Below are 14,891 nucleotides of genomic sequence, written 5' to 3'. Positions count from 1 at the left end.
CCAACTTTTATTAATACCAGCAATACTGATAGATGTAGAAATATCATGTCTGATTCAGATAAGAGCACTGAAATAGCCAAGACGATAAGCAGCAGCCAAACCACAAGGCTGCTTGCACTGTACCAAGTGATCATATTTTCTAAGGTTTCCACTGCCTATGGTGCACTAGATACATATTCTGAAAACTCATCTTGCTGTAAAACACTAGATACTGGATAAACTGAGCAGAAATTGGCCCATGATTATGATAATCATCCCAAGGAAGTGATGTACCCCCCAAATCACTTGAAGTCTTTTTAGAACAATGGTTCTGAACCTGGCCTGGGCATTAAATCATCTGGGAAGTTTATAAAAGTCCTGCTGCCCAGGTCATAAGCAACCCAATGAAATCAGAATCTTTGGAACTCAGAATCAGTGGAACTCAGGCATCAGACCTTTGTAAAACTCCCCAGGTGATACTGATGTCTGGCCAAGGTCAAGAACTTCTGCTTTGGAAGGTGATAGAATACATAGCTCACGGAGAGTTGGTAGTCCCAGTATTCTGTCAATTTCACTCAAAATTACTGATCCTGGTGGATCTGAAAAGTTATCCAGATACTTTTTTTTTTTTAAGTTATCCAGATTCTTAAATCTCCTCTGCACAGCCTCATTCTTTCTGCTCTCCACTGTATGCTCGGGGTGGATATTGTCACTTTTCTGATAGATGCTGAGAACCAACCTAAGTGGGCACCTTCCTGAGTCTAAATATGCCCACTTACAGTTAAATGTTTTGATTTTTTAAACGAGTTCCTGCTAAGCTGAGGATATATGTGAAAGCCAAAGAAGAGACACATAAATTGCAAGCAAAGGGCTTTATTATTTGCACCAGTAAGTCTTTAAAAGTCACGGATAACATCTAATATGTACCTAATGGACACTAATCATACTTTTTCTCTGCCAAACTCTGTGATTTTGGTTCACATTCCTCTTTGAAGCCAAAAAATAAAAAATTAAAAAAAAATGAACCAATCAACAAAATCCAAAAATATTTATTATGTATGTAGGGAAGAAACAGACCAATAATTACTGAATGTGAATGTCCTTTGAATCCAAAATGTCCTATATACCTAAAAGATGCCATTAGAAAACCATGTGTATGACTCGGAACTTGAAGATGGAAATATCCATGCTGTGAAGCAAAGCGAACCCTCTGGCAGCATCCAGCATCCAGAGTGATTCCCATGTGACTGTCTGCATTTGGACTCTGGGATCTCTCAGAGATGGAACAGGACTCTTTGTCCTAGGATCCTTGAAGAGCAAGAACAAGAGCTAGATGGGAGTTTCCAGGGATTTGTTTTAAGAACATTATCCTGCCATTTTGTTTGCATAGATCTAAATAGTTTTCAGGCCTAACCTGGAGATATATAAGGCAGTATTATGTTTGGATTGGTCAAAGTAAGACATCTACAAAGTAAGACATCTTATAAATGAGCTCATACCAAGGCTTATAATGCTAATAACAATAAAAATTGAAATGAAACACAGCATTCATTGAGACATTACTATGTGCTAGATAACAATATTTTTCATGCTATGGGGTGTGTGGTTGTCTCCCCCAATCCCTGGACTGGACCTGGGAGGGGCCATAGGATTTTGGGCTGATGCACAAAGTGAATTAGGATCCTAAGAAATCTGTAAAAACTTCATCCCAAAGTAGCGTCAAGAAAAGAAGGGACAACAATCTACCAGATGACGTGGATAGTGTTGGCTATCTCTCAGGGGTGGCATGCCAAGTTTGGGGGGAATGCCAGGGGTGGCTCATGAGTGTAGGGGTGGAGTTGGGGTAGCCGACTGAGTAGAGCTCACTATTTATAAAGTTGCTGGCCTGTGACTGAGAAAGGGTTACGGGGTGGAAAAAGAAAATCACATTTGTGCTCAGTTAGAGAGGAAATAGGGGCAGCATGCAAGGAGAGGCCAGGCAGAGCCAGTGAAGAGCAAGAGGCCTCAGATGAAGCCGAAACAAGGTAGGGGGCACTAACTTTTCCACATCATGACTGAGTCCTGAACAGCCTGCTCCTGCCCTGACAGTTATCGTCTAGTGAACCAAAGGCTCCGTGACGCAGAAAGAGCCTGGCTAGGCCAGCTTCTCCCTCCTGCCCTACAGCTCTGGTCTGAAACACATCTGAGCAGAGAGGGGCCTCTGGCTCTGCAGCCCTGGCCATCAAAACACGGGAGCACCTCGATCTCCGCCCCAGCCCGCCCTCCCCAGCCGGGCTGCACCGGACCCCTCAACAGCCTTCTCTAACTCCGAGCGGCCCTGTTGCCTAAGCAGTTGATTTTCTATCACAGGCTCCATGGCCTCCTGAGGTTGTGGGGGGAGGAGGGGGGGTGTTGCACCATAATTGCTGCAGCTGCTATGGAAATTCACGTTTGGATTTCTGTTCTCTGAGCAGAAAGTTCTGAGAGCTCCCATGGAAAGGGGGCAGGCTCTGCAGCCTGCAGGCTGGGACTACCCCTGACAAATTCCTAAAGCCTGGTTTCTGTGTGGTCTCTTTCAAAACCTCCTGGATGTTCCAGGAGATCTATTTCTTGATAAAATTTTCTCCCTTGCTTGGGGTCCGGCCAGAAGAGAGCAGAACAGATGTCAGATCTAAAGCTTTTCCAGTTCAACCACTTGACCGCTGGCCCACTCGTCTGCCCTGATGTAAATGAAATGCCTCTGAGCCTTTCTCACTCAGGGAAAGGGAGAAGCCTCCCTGAAAGCTGGAGACTCCGTTCTTCAAGAAAAACAACATGAAAGAACAGGATGATTGGAGTCAGCTGCATTTCTGCCTGAGATAGTAAAGTGCTCTTTTTCCCTCTCTCAGAAAGTAAAAATGGATTACACTTGAATTTGCAAACCCCTACAAGGATTTTTCTTCTTCTGGAAGTTGTCACCTGACAAAACATATGCTTCAGTCCCTAAAAATGCAAATTCCCTCAAAAGAATAGCCCTGCAGTGACCCACAGCTTAGGTGTGGAGTAAATACTATTATCCCAGCTGGGAAAATTGATGGTGGAGTGGTGGAGGGCTCAGTGAGCAAGCAGGGCTAAAACCTCTGGTGAAAATGAACACTTGAGCCTGTTGAGGGTTATCTTAGTGATTTCTCTCCTCTACCCTGCTCGGAGTTACCAGAATGGCCTGACAAAGGATCAAACACTGCAAACAAATGCTATGCCCCAAGAAGTCCTGCTTGGGAAAATATTCAGGTCTGCTGCCCCAACGCACTGGTCCTTCAAGAGCCCGTTGGTTGCCGATGAGGAGACTGGCTCTCAGGTTTCCAATATGGCCCTGGAGGGACTGATGCTAAATGGGCTCAGGGATCTGTACAAAGGGCCCCTCAGAGACATTCATTCATTTAAGAACTACCACCTTTCCCAGAATGTAATATGACATTTCTTATAAGGTGTACCACAGTACCACAAAAGCCAATTCAACTATGACATAAACTCTGTTGTCATATAGAATTTCTACTTTGTGTTCATTGAAACAGCTCTTTTAGAGCTATTTGGACAGGAATGTATCATACATACCCCTTGTTAATTCAACAAAAAGAAAATATAGGCAGGATAAATTCATTAAGGTCTTCCTAAAACTTTTCCCATCCAAGGGTTTGACTCTTATGAATCACTTTTGTTTTATACTGTTTATTTTGAAACAGCTTTAGGATTACAGAGGAGAAAGACAGTGCAGAGAGGGGGCTGCTGATCTAGGGGCCATACTTTGAAGAGCAAGGCTGTAGTGGAATGCCTAGGTTTACATACCAGCACTACTCTTTCCAGGGCTGGGTGATGGCTGGCCTTCAGTTTCCTTATTTGGAAGCTGGGACAGTAATTCCCCTTACTTCCCCAAAGTGTTGTAACAAACAAGGAAACATCCACAGAAGCCCGCAGCAAACTGTAAAGTACTATAACTCTCAGTTATCATGATCACCACCTATAAGGCACTACATGGAATTCTTGCCCCAAAGGAGTTTCCAGTCCCGTCAATAAGATTCTTTAGCCCAGCGAGTTGCGGGGTCAATCCCCAGTGTGGGGCGTGCAGGAGGCAGTGGACTGATGTTTCTCTCTCATCGATGTTTTCTCTCTCTCCCTCTCCCTTCCTCTCTGTCTAAAAAAATCAATAAAAACATATTTTTAAAAACTGTCTCTTTACATTTATTTGGTGCTGCACCTTTTACACCGTGATTTCATATCTGTTCTATAATGTGACTTTCACAATAATCCTGTGAAGCAGACTAAACTACCTTCACTTATAATATATATTATCCCTAAGTTTTGAGGGTGTTGCCTTTTCATTGTGGTAAACTCTACTTTGAACATGTCAGCTTGTCTTCAGCCTTGTCAACACTCTTACTGTGAGAAACCTCATACCAAATGAATGGGGCTTTGTTAAAACGGGGTTACTAGATCTGTTTGACCTGGTCTGAACCTTTCTTACTTTTCAGACACAAAACTTCTCCGCAACCCCGGCCTGCTTTTGGGCCCAGCCGATTTCACGGATGGTACCTCTCTCTGGTAACCCACTGCTTGGTAGAGTCATTGAAAGGGCGGGTTATTACAGCTTCAGCTATTTCTAATGAACCCCACCAGATCATTTACCACTAATTCAACTATTAAACACATCAATTTTAGGTAAAAAATAACATGTTTCTCCCACATTATCAACCACAGCTTTCTTCTGACCTCCTTACTTTCTCTCCAAGGCTTCATAGGGGTGGTGGGGTAATGTTGGGGTGATGGTCTTGATTGACCTGGAAAATCCACAAAGAACAGGCTTGGGAAAGCTTTCCTTGGACATTTCTTGTCCTTCCCACCTTCCTATCCCCTCATAAAAGGATTCACTGAGAAATCTTGAAAATTGCCTAAAATGAGCAGACTCATTAATTTACATACTTCTAAGTCTTCCATCTCAAAGCTGTTTAAAAGTGCCACTCCTGGATCTAAATTACAAAAGAGGTTATACTCATATATTCTCTGGCCTAAAAGACCCTTTGACACGAATTCAGGGTTCCCTTTTTAACTCTTGCTAAGAATAAGATGTTATTTTTCTTACAATTAAAAATCCAGATGAGGTCAGGTCATTTGTGGAGTTCTTTTGAGGTTAAAGGAAGCACCATAATCTTATCCACTGTGGGGGAGGAATGTAGCTTGAGGGAAGGCCGGCTGGCCTTGGACTCTACCCAAGAGAGTTTTGTCACTAAACTATCCAAAAAAGACTTATAAGGCAGTTTCTTCTAGAAGGCAAGTCTACAGTAAACCCTCAGGGCAGCCTCTAGGGACAGGATGCAAATCATATTTAAGGATGATAAAAAATGCCTGCTCAGCTTAATCACCCATGTCATATCTAGAATGTAAAAGATCTTAAAACTTGGAACATCCTCTCCCAGCTTCCCCTCCTTATTTAGGTTACCTCTCAGCTCTCCAACAGAGAATCTTGGGAACCAAATTCTCCTGACTCCCACGTGAGCATGTAAGACTATTCAACAGTTTTTACCTGCAAGTTCCTCCTGGTGTGTAATCTAACTGTGCTTTGTGATGTGGACCCTGAGAAAGAAGATACCTACCAAGAAGGGCTTGCAGTGGCTTCACTGGGCTCAAATTTCAAAAACCGCCTAGCAGTGGACCAGGGCTGGGGACTTCTGTCTATATAAGCCAGTTCTTCAAGCGCACTTTGCCCCTTTTCACCCAAGACTGAAGACTGCATTTCCCCAGCTGGAGCTGAAACACCAAAGACATCTCACCAGACCAAAGGAGCAGAGTGAGGCAGACTGGCACAGTGGACAGGACTAGGACTGGACCAGGTGGAGCAGACCAGAGCTGCCTAGCTGAAGAGGGCCTTACTCCAGGGCCACCTTGCTCCAGGGCTTCCTCCGTCCAGGCCCTTTTTACAGCTGTGCTGCTTCATCATTGAGCTATAACACTATTGAGCTGTTCCACAGCTGTGTGTATCACAATTGAGCTGTTTGCACTGAATAAAATTTCCTTTTTCACCACACCCCAAATTGAGGGTTCCTATTTTTGTTGAATTAGTGCCAATGACTATTGGTTGAGAGTGGCTATTTAATTCCAGGCCTTTTAATTCTGTCTCCTGAAGAACTGTAGAAAAGTAGGTCAGGTACCTTCCATTTAATAACTAATTCCCAAACCATGGAGAAACATTAACTTGTTCCTTGGATGACTTTCCTCAAAAAGAATCTTAAGTCCTTAGGACTCGTCTTCAAGGCTGCCTATTATCTTTTCCAGAGAAAATATAAATATTTGACAAAAATGTTAATATCCCTAAAAATTCAAAAACTTCTACAAATAAATATGAAAAAAACAAATAACACACGCACAGAAAAAAATGGCAAGTCTTACATAGGCAATTCACAGAAGAAATACAAGCTGTTCAACCTCACTAGAGAGCAGGAAATTGCAAACTAAACAGGGAGATACTGCTTTACAGCTTGGCAAGAATTAAACAGATTGATAATACCCATGTTGGCAAGGGTGTGGGAAAAAGGATACTTACATACACAGTTGGAGGGAGTATAAACCTTTTAAGTAGGCAACTTGCCCGTAGTATTTAAAATGTGAATAATTTTATTCCATCAATTCTACTGCTAGTAAATTATCAATCAGAAATACTATTATAGATTCATAAAAATACATGTGTAGGATATAGAGTAAAAGAACTAAATTAATTATGAGTAAATGCATGCCCGTATATGAATATGTTATACCGTTGCCATATATGTTATATATACACACAAGAATATGTTTATACGTGAATAGGAAAAGGCCTGGGAGTTTACACAGCTGTTAATGGTATCAGTTGCTGGTAAGTAGGATCAGAGAACAAGGCTGCCTATTTTACTTTCTAAAGCTCCTTTCAAATCTTTCCTAAGATGCGGTGATTAAAACTGGGTAAAGTGGTAAGAAAGAACCAGCGATTCACTCAGCTTTCTAGACGTTTCTGTGTTCAAGAGGGGCACCTGAGGCCAGAAAAAAACTGTAAGGCATTTCTATGGGGCTGGGGTAGACTCTTGGGGATGTAACTTTTTCTGTTTCTGATCGAGAGCAGAGAGAACGAGGAATGGGGATTACAGGGGGAAAAGCCTCCTGAAATGAAATGAGAAGTGGCTGTCATTTGGGAGCAGGGTGGCTAATGAGAAAGCCATGGCAGGGCATTTTGTGAGGAGTCATTTAGTGAGGAAAAGGCACAGCACAGACTTTTCACTCCCAAGGAACAAACAGCCTGCCGTGGCAGGCTGGGACCCAGTACTCAACAATGCTTCTAAGATCTGAAAGAGAAACTGAAAGTCCTGCGTAGCGGGAGTTGGGCATCTCTTGCCGGGATTATTGTAATAGCTTCCTAATGGGAGTCCCTCACAACAGCCTTGCCCCTTCCAACCCATCCTCCTAAGGGCAGCCAACAGAGATTTTATTTAAAAGCACAAATCACTCAATGGCCCACTGCTCTTGTGATAGTGTCTAAACTCCCTAACAGGCCACGAGGCCCTGGGTCGCTGAGCTCTGCTAAGTGTCCAGCTGCCCCTTGGCTCCCCCTCTCTGGGAGGCAGCCTCATGGAACCGCGTGCTATGCCTTCTGCTTGGCACACTCCTCTCACTTCCTTCTAACCCACTGCAAGCTTCGCGCTAGCTCCCCTCCAGCCAATTCCTTCTCACCCCTGTCGCAGTAAGGACATCACTCTTCTAGGAAGTCATTCATGGCTTTTCGTAAATCTGGGTTAAGGATCCCCCTCCAGAGGGGCCCCTGTCCATCTTTGCGGTATGACAGTGGCACTTTAACAAAGTATTGCATTGACTTGCATTGTCCCACCCCCCAACCCTTTGCTACAAGGTAAGCCAGACCATTAACATTTCATTTAAAATTGGAACACTCTATATCAACTCTCAGTGATGTTCTACCATTCTGACACCAGTTGCGTGGGTGTTTTCACACCACCAAGCAATTCACCACCAGGTGGGTATCCTACAAGTCAACTCAATTCTAACACTATCTACCCTGGGATAGCATCAGGTCACACAGGTTAAGGGCTCAGTCCAACAAGACTGCCCCCCCCCCTTCATATGTCAACCACAAGTCCAGCTTGTCACCTGTGCTTCTGACTGACTGCCTATCGACTGGAGGCTCCAACAACCCCCTCCCTGGGTTCCATTAATTTGCTCAAGTGGCTCACAGGACTCAGAAATGTTTTACATACTTACTAGATTACCAGCTTATTATAAAAGGTTATAGCTCAGGAAGAGCCAGATGGAAGAGATGCATAGGGCAAGGTATGAAGGAAGGACACAGAGCTTCTGTGTTCACTCTGAGCCACTCTCCCAGCACCTCCATGTGTTCACCAACCCAGAAGCTCTCCAAACCCATCCTTTTGGGTTTTTATGGAAAGTTCATTACACAGACATGATTGATTAAATCATCCAATCATTCAATCATTGGTGACAGAACTCAATCTCCAGCTCCTCTTCCTCCCAGGAAGTTGGAGGGGTGAGACTGAAAGTTCCAGCCCACTAATCACATGGTTGGCTCCACTGGCAATCAGTCCCTATCCTTAGGTGATTGAGGGACTTTCTGAAAGTCAACTCGCTGATTTAACAAAAGACACCTTGTTGCTCTCAACACTTGGAAAATTCCAAAGGTATGAAGAGCTATATGGTTGAAGATCAAACATATGTATTTCTTATAAATCACAATATCGTAAGTTCATACATTCATTGAAAAATAGTAATAGAACACGGGCATTTAAATACTATGTCATCAACATAAAAATGAGCATAAAATGAGCTTCTCAAAGAACAAATGTTTAAAATCCATGAAATGAGCCTGGCTGGTGTGGCTCAGCGGTTGACCCAGGAGATCACAGTTTGATTCCCAGTCAGGGCACATGCCCACATGTCTGGGCTGTAAGCTTGATCCCTGGGGGGGGGGGGGGGGGGGGTTTCAGGAGGCAGCTGATCAATGACTCTCTTATCATTGATGGTTCTATCTCTCTCCCCTTACACCCCCTCTGAAATCAATAAAGACATATATTTAAAAAAAAAAAAAATCCATCAAATGAATTTCTGAAAATAAAAATCTTCACTGAAGCTTTTTCCATTTACAGAACAGTCTATGTTGTTCTGAACCTAATTCTAACCAGCAAGGAGATGGGGAAATGTTGAGATTTGGGGCGAGGGGTGGCCACCTAATGCTAGAGTTTATGATAGCAGAGGGTGGGAAGGCAAGTCAGTGTTAAGTGTATTCCCTGACCTGGGTTCAAGAAGGAAGACAATACAAAGAGAGAGCAGACAGGCAGGAGAGTCCACTGCCTGCATTTTCCAAAAGGAAGGCACTTTCTTAAGGGATTCCTTTGTTTAATCAACAAATATTTACGAAGTGTCCAACTATTAACTGGCGCTATTTACAAAGAATTAGAAGATGGAGCGCCTCTTTCAGGATGCTCCGAGTCCAGGGGGGAAGACAGACATGCACAGAGTGCTTTGGAGGCTGTGGGGAGCTGGATGCTAACCAGCAGAGCTTGTTTTACCACTGGGAGCTCTGCTCCCCTTGCTGAGATCCTCACATGCGTTGTCTGCATGGCTCAGCCCACCCCTCTTAATACCGCTCACCCATCTCTAGTTTCTATGCCATCTCCCTGCTGTACATCCTTCACAGCACACAGGACTATGGGAAAATATCTGTTTACTTATTTCTGTGTAAAGCCTACAGTAAATGCCATCAGAGAGGGATCTACCTTGCCTATCTTATTTTAGGCTGAGACTAGAATGGTACCTGGAAAATTCATATATTCATTCAGTCATTCAACATATGTTTAAAGCATCTGTTAGTACCAGGTGCGGATGGAGCCCTTGGGGATAGATCAGGGAGTAAAAATTCCCTCCCCTCATGGAGTTTACTTGAAGGTTGAATGATGACAACAATGAATATTCATTGAGTGCTTTCTATGAATAATCTTCACAACATTGATCCTTCACAACTCTATGAGATAGGTATGATTTTAGTGCTTACATTATAGGAGAGGAAACCCAGGCTCAGAGAGGTAAAAAAAACTTGCTCAAGGCTAAGGAAGTGACAGAGTTAAGATTCATTCTCCAGGAATCTGGTTCTAGAGCTAAGCACCTTGACTATTCTGCTAGAACATCTCTTGCTTACATGTATACAAATATGTGTGCAATAAATATTGTTTAGAAAATGGCTGGAAGAGCCAAAGACAAGGATATCATCGGAGGGTCGTGGGGGTGGGAGAGTCAAGGAGCTCCACAGACAAAGTGATACCTGCTGATCCTTGCAAGCTAAGAGGTCAAAGCGTGGAAAGCCAGGTGAGGGTGAGAGTGCAGATGACTGCAAACAGCAGCAAAGAGCAAACACTGTGGCTGGGCTATAAAGGAGTTGGAGAGAGGAGGCCAGAGTCACTGTGAAGAGCCTCCTATGTCCTGCTAGGTAGTTTGAACCTGGTTCTAAAGGTAAAGACCCTTAAGAATGAATTCTGATTCCACATGTAAAAATTAATTCTGAGGGGGGAAAAAAGAGAAGATGGGACCCAAAGGGACTGGGGTGGCAGAAATGGGATTACCAAGGAGCTCAGATTTAAAGGACCATGAAAACCAAGAACTGGAATAAAGGAGCGCCATGTTCTGTTCCAACTGAGATTTTATTATCTGTCTCAACTTCTCTACATTAACTTTTTATTAAACTGAATTGTCAAATCCCCGCTTCCAGTTACTCATAATTTCAGGGACCTCAATAAGATCTAATGGCAGTAAATTCTTGATGACAGTTCTAAGATGTAAGATTATTAGCTCACTACCTTTCAAACAGATTTTCAAGAAGATGGCTTTGCCTCTTATTACAGAGGAACAGAAAACAAGCAGACCAAGATCTCTCCCCAGGAGGTGGGTAAGTGGTGATCTCATAAAATAAGGGGAAGATTTGGGAGTGTCTCCAGGGCTCCAGTGAAAGCACTCAGGGAGGTGAATTTGAAACTTGTAAGGATACTTCCTTTTTTTGAAAAAATATGTTTTTATTGATTTTTAGAGAAAGAGGAAGGGAGAAGGGGGAAAGAGAGAGAGAAACATCTGTCAGTTGCCTCCTGTACCCATGCTCACCCGACCAGGGATCGAGCCCGCAACCTGGGCATGTGCTCTGACCAGGAAGCGAACCGGCAACCTTTCGGTGCATGGAATGATGCTAAACCAACTGGGCCACACGGGCCAGGGCTGTGTGCATACCTTCTTAATCAGCAAGACCAGTTCTGTTTTGTGCATCCCTTGCCCCTCAGAAACCTAGTGCATTGCTGACATACTTTAGATGATCAGTAAGTGTAGGTTATATGAGATTAACACAAAAGAACACAGAATGAACCACATCCTTGTGGCTGAGTCCTACAATGTCTCCTCCCTTTCAACACTTGAGGAAGCATAACTCCAGTTCCTCCTGAGGGTATAAATGGCTGTAGGAACCTAGAAAATACATTTCTTATTCTTTGCAAAACCCCAATACTAAACGGCACAGAAGTAAATGGCACTATATTGGCTTTACTTCTGTAATTATCAAAACACATTCAGGAGTCAGAGCAATATATTAGAAAACCTGGTTTAGGCCTAATTGTCTCTGCTGTGGAAAAGTACTCTGGTGGACCTCACATTCCTTTCTGCGCTCTCTGGAATTCTCCTATCAATGGTCCCAGGCAGTAGACTCCATCTTTAAATTTAGGTTGGGAAGAAAAGGCTAATTTATGTCTAGGTTTCCAGTTTTAGATGCTATTTCTCTTTTATATATATATACATATACATATATATATATATTTAATATATCTTTATTGATTTCAAAGAGAGGAGAGGAGAGGGAGAGAGAAAGATAGAAACATCAATGATGAGAGTCATTGATAGGGTGCAGCCCACAACCAGGGCATGTGCCCTGACGGGGAATCAAACCCTGATCGCCTGGATCCTAGGTCGATGCTTAACCACTGAGCCACGCCCGGCCAGGCTAGATGCTATTTCTCTTAACATTTTCCCAAACATAAAGAAAAACCAGGTCTGTACCCTCATGGGGTTTGTAGTCTGGAGAGATGCTGGGGAGCTGGGCGTACATGGTAATGAGGTTATATGACCACAGGTATACCTCATTTTATTGCACTGCTCTTTATTGCATTTCATAGATGTTGCTTTTTTTTTTTTTTTTTACAAATGGAAGCAAGGCCCTTCACCTAAGAAAAGATCATGACATTCTGTTTTGGTGATCTGGAACCTAACTGCATTATCTCTGAGATATGCCTATAGTCTATATGACTATTAGTCTCAGCTACAGGCTAGAGTGGATACTACTTAAACAATCACGAAGCTAACCTCTTCCGATAAGGCAAGTACCTTTGGATAGACTGTGGGGAAAATTCCCCTTGAAATGTTTAAGAAAACCTCAATATTTGGAATGAATTTTAAGGTATGCATATTTCTCTTTCATGATATGACTTAGATCCAAAGGAACAAATGACTGTTTCTGTTGGAAAAGTATGTGGATTACTTTGGGTTGGGACTTTCTAAGTTTCAGGTGATAATAATATAGTTACACAATTTAAGTCTTTCAATAGTGAACTCTGAAATTAGTGACATATAACCTGTTAGCATATGGACTTCTGGAAAAAGCTCTAAAAGTGAATTATTTGGAAAGTTTGGTGAAAGTCTGAGCTGAGAAGCAACTGCTTCTGTCCTTTCAGGAGAACTGCCTTGCTACCTTTTCTGCTTTGGCTGGGACCAGGGGAAGGGCTGCCAAGCTTGGATTTCTAACCTTCCATCCAACCTACTGCCTATGGAAAATGTTATTTCAGGCATTAAAGTCTGTTTTTTTTTTTTTTTTCCAAGTTTGGACTCTACTCATTTTCCATTTTCACTGATGGCAAGATTGGACTTGTTTGGAATAAAATAAACCATTAAACATAACCTCAAAGCCATTCCTGTGGAACAGTGGATACTGGGGACAAATGACACAAAAGAGGAACAAGAAAGAAAAACAAAATGGTCATAAGGTTCACAACATAAACTACATCATAAAGACATTCTGCAAAGAGACTGTTTTTTGTGTGTTTTTTTTTTTGCCCACAAGTAATACGGTAGATTACTGTTTAAGAACCTGTAATTTCCAGTAAGTGAATTATTTTTCTCAGTATTAAGAAACCATGAAATCCGGGTTTTAGAATCCTGACCATCTAGCCAATTAAAGCCAACGACTTCTCTCTGAAAGTCCTTACTTCGCATTTCATCGTCAAACTCCTTTCCCCTATTTCTTGACTTCACCTGGATCAAGCCAAGAAAAAATGATGATAACAGGACATCTCTGGTTTCCCAGAAGAGCGGGGGCCGCTTTTGCGAATGGACTTGCCAGCTGTTAGCATCAGGTGGGTGAGCTTTGGGGATGCGGGAGCCTGAGATACTGCAACATCTTTTCCACAGACACGCACTGGCCCCGCAAGTCCTCACTTTCTTGGTGCACGCAGCAAACCCTACAACTAAACCCACCGAAAAAAGAGCAGGGGCGGCTTGGCCCGTCTCCGCCCGCACTCCAGTTCCCGCGAGGCCCAGATCCTGCCCCCCGCCCGCTCCCCGCGAGGCCCGAGGGCGGAGTCGCGGGAACCCGCGCGGGGCGCGCGGGCCGCCGTCGCCCCGCCAGGCCTGCCCCGCAGGGGGCGGGTCGCCGAGGAAAGCGCTCGTGCCCACCTTGCTCGCAGGTGCCCTTGCTGACCTGGGTGATGGCCTTCTCCCCGCGGCTCTCGGCCCGCAGGCTGGCGGCGCGCAGCTGGCAGGCGCTGGGGTAGGTGCTGCCGTCGCTGCCGCACACCGGGTAGCGGTTCTTGCACATGCACACGCCGCTCACCGCGGGGCCGCCGGCTGCTGCCCCGGCTTTACCCTTCCGCCTCTTGCGGCTCTTCACGCACTCCATGCCCGGCGCGCAGTACCCCCTGCCGACGCCGCCGCCCCCGCAGGGCTCGCCCTCGCCGCGGGCGCACATCGGGCAGCAGCCGCACGCGTCGCGGGTCTCGCCCAGGCGACAGCCCCGCGGGGGCAGGGGCGGGCAGGAGGCCGGCTCGCAGGGGCCGCAGGCGTCCGAAGAGGAGGAAGAGGAGAGGGGCAGGAGCAGGAGCAGCAGCCCGGCGGCGCCAAAGAGCAGAGCGCGCAGCGGCGGCCGCTCCATGGTGGGGCGCGGTGGCGGCGGCGGCGGGAGCGCGAGTGAGACGGGCCCGCTGGCTGGCGCCTTAAACGGGGCGCCCCACCCGGCGGGGCCGCGGGAACCACACCCCGGGGCGGTGAGAGCGCGGTCGCCCCGCCCGGGACTGCGGGGCTCCAGCGCGCTCCTGGGGACGGGGCGGGGCGAGGCGTCCGCGCGGGCTCAGCGCGCTCGGCCCCGGCCCCGGCCCGCGGCTCCTGCTCAGTGGCCGGCCCCTGTCCCCGCGGGCTGCGCCCCAGTTCCTCGAAGGTCGCCTCCCTCACCCTCTGGCCCCTCGCTTTCCCAGGCCAGAGATTTGTGCTTCTTAACAAGGGCTTTGAACGGACCGGTGTTGAATGTATTAGCTCCTAAGGGGGCCCAGGAGACCTGAGGACTGACTACCCCGCGCTTCGGAATGCGTTTCACAACTCCACTTGGGGATTTGCGCCCCCGTGGGCCACAGGCTCCACGTGGTCTTGGGTGCCAGGTTAAAAGGGACAAGTCGTTGCCACCTACTCCTCTGGAACCTCACACTGCCTCCCCCCTTCTGCTGGCTTGTGCCAGGTCAAGTGTGGAGTGTGAGTGCTGGAATCCATCCGCGTGCGAGCTGTGCCATTGTTTTAAGTTCGCACTAAATTGCATTGGACCTCATCAGACCTCTTCA

The 14,891-nt window shown here is 45.6% G+C and overlaps 1 protein-coding gene across 2 annotated transcripts in view; it reads right to left on the bottom strand.

The window, feature by feature from the left end:
- Positions 1-14,241, bottom strand: part of IGFBP7 (insulin like growth factor binding protein 7) — a 71,508-nt gene extending 57,267 nt beyond the window's left edge. For both annotated transcript variants that reach the window (XM_087827211.1, XM_087827214.1), the window contains exon 1: positions 13,741-14,241. In XM_087827211.1, coding sequence (XP_087683337.1) covers positions 13,741-14,215 — 475 coding nt within the window. In that variant the 5' untranslated portion in view covers positions 14,216-14,241. The remainder of the gene's footprint in view (positions 1-13,740) is intronic.
- Positions 14,242-14,891: the final 650 nt, after the last annotated feature.

The sequence above is a fragment of the Miniopterus natalensis genome, chromosome 1, assembly GCF_054644295.1.
Source record: "Miniopterus natalensis isolate mMinNat1 chromosome 1, mMinNat1.hap1, whole genome shotgun sequence".
NCBI classification, from domain to species: Eukaryota; Metazoa; Chordata; class Mammalia; order Chiroptera; family Miniopteridae; genus Miniopterus; species Miniopterus natalensis.
This window is presented reverse-complemented; position numbering and strand designations above follow the sequence as displayed.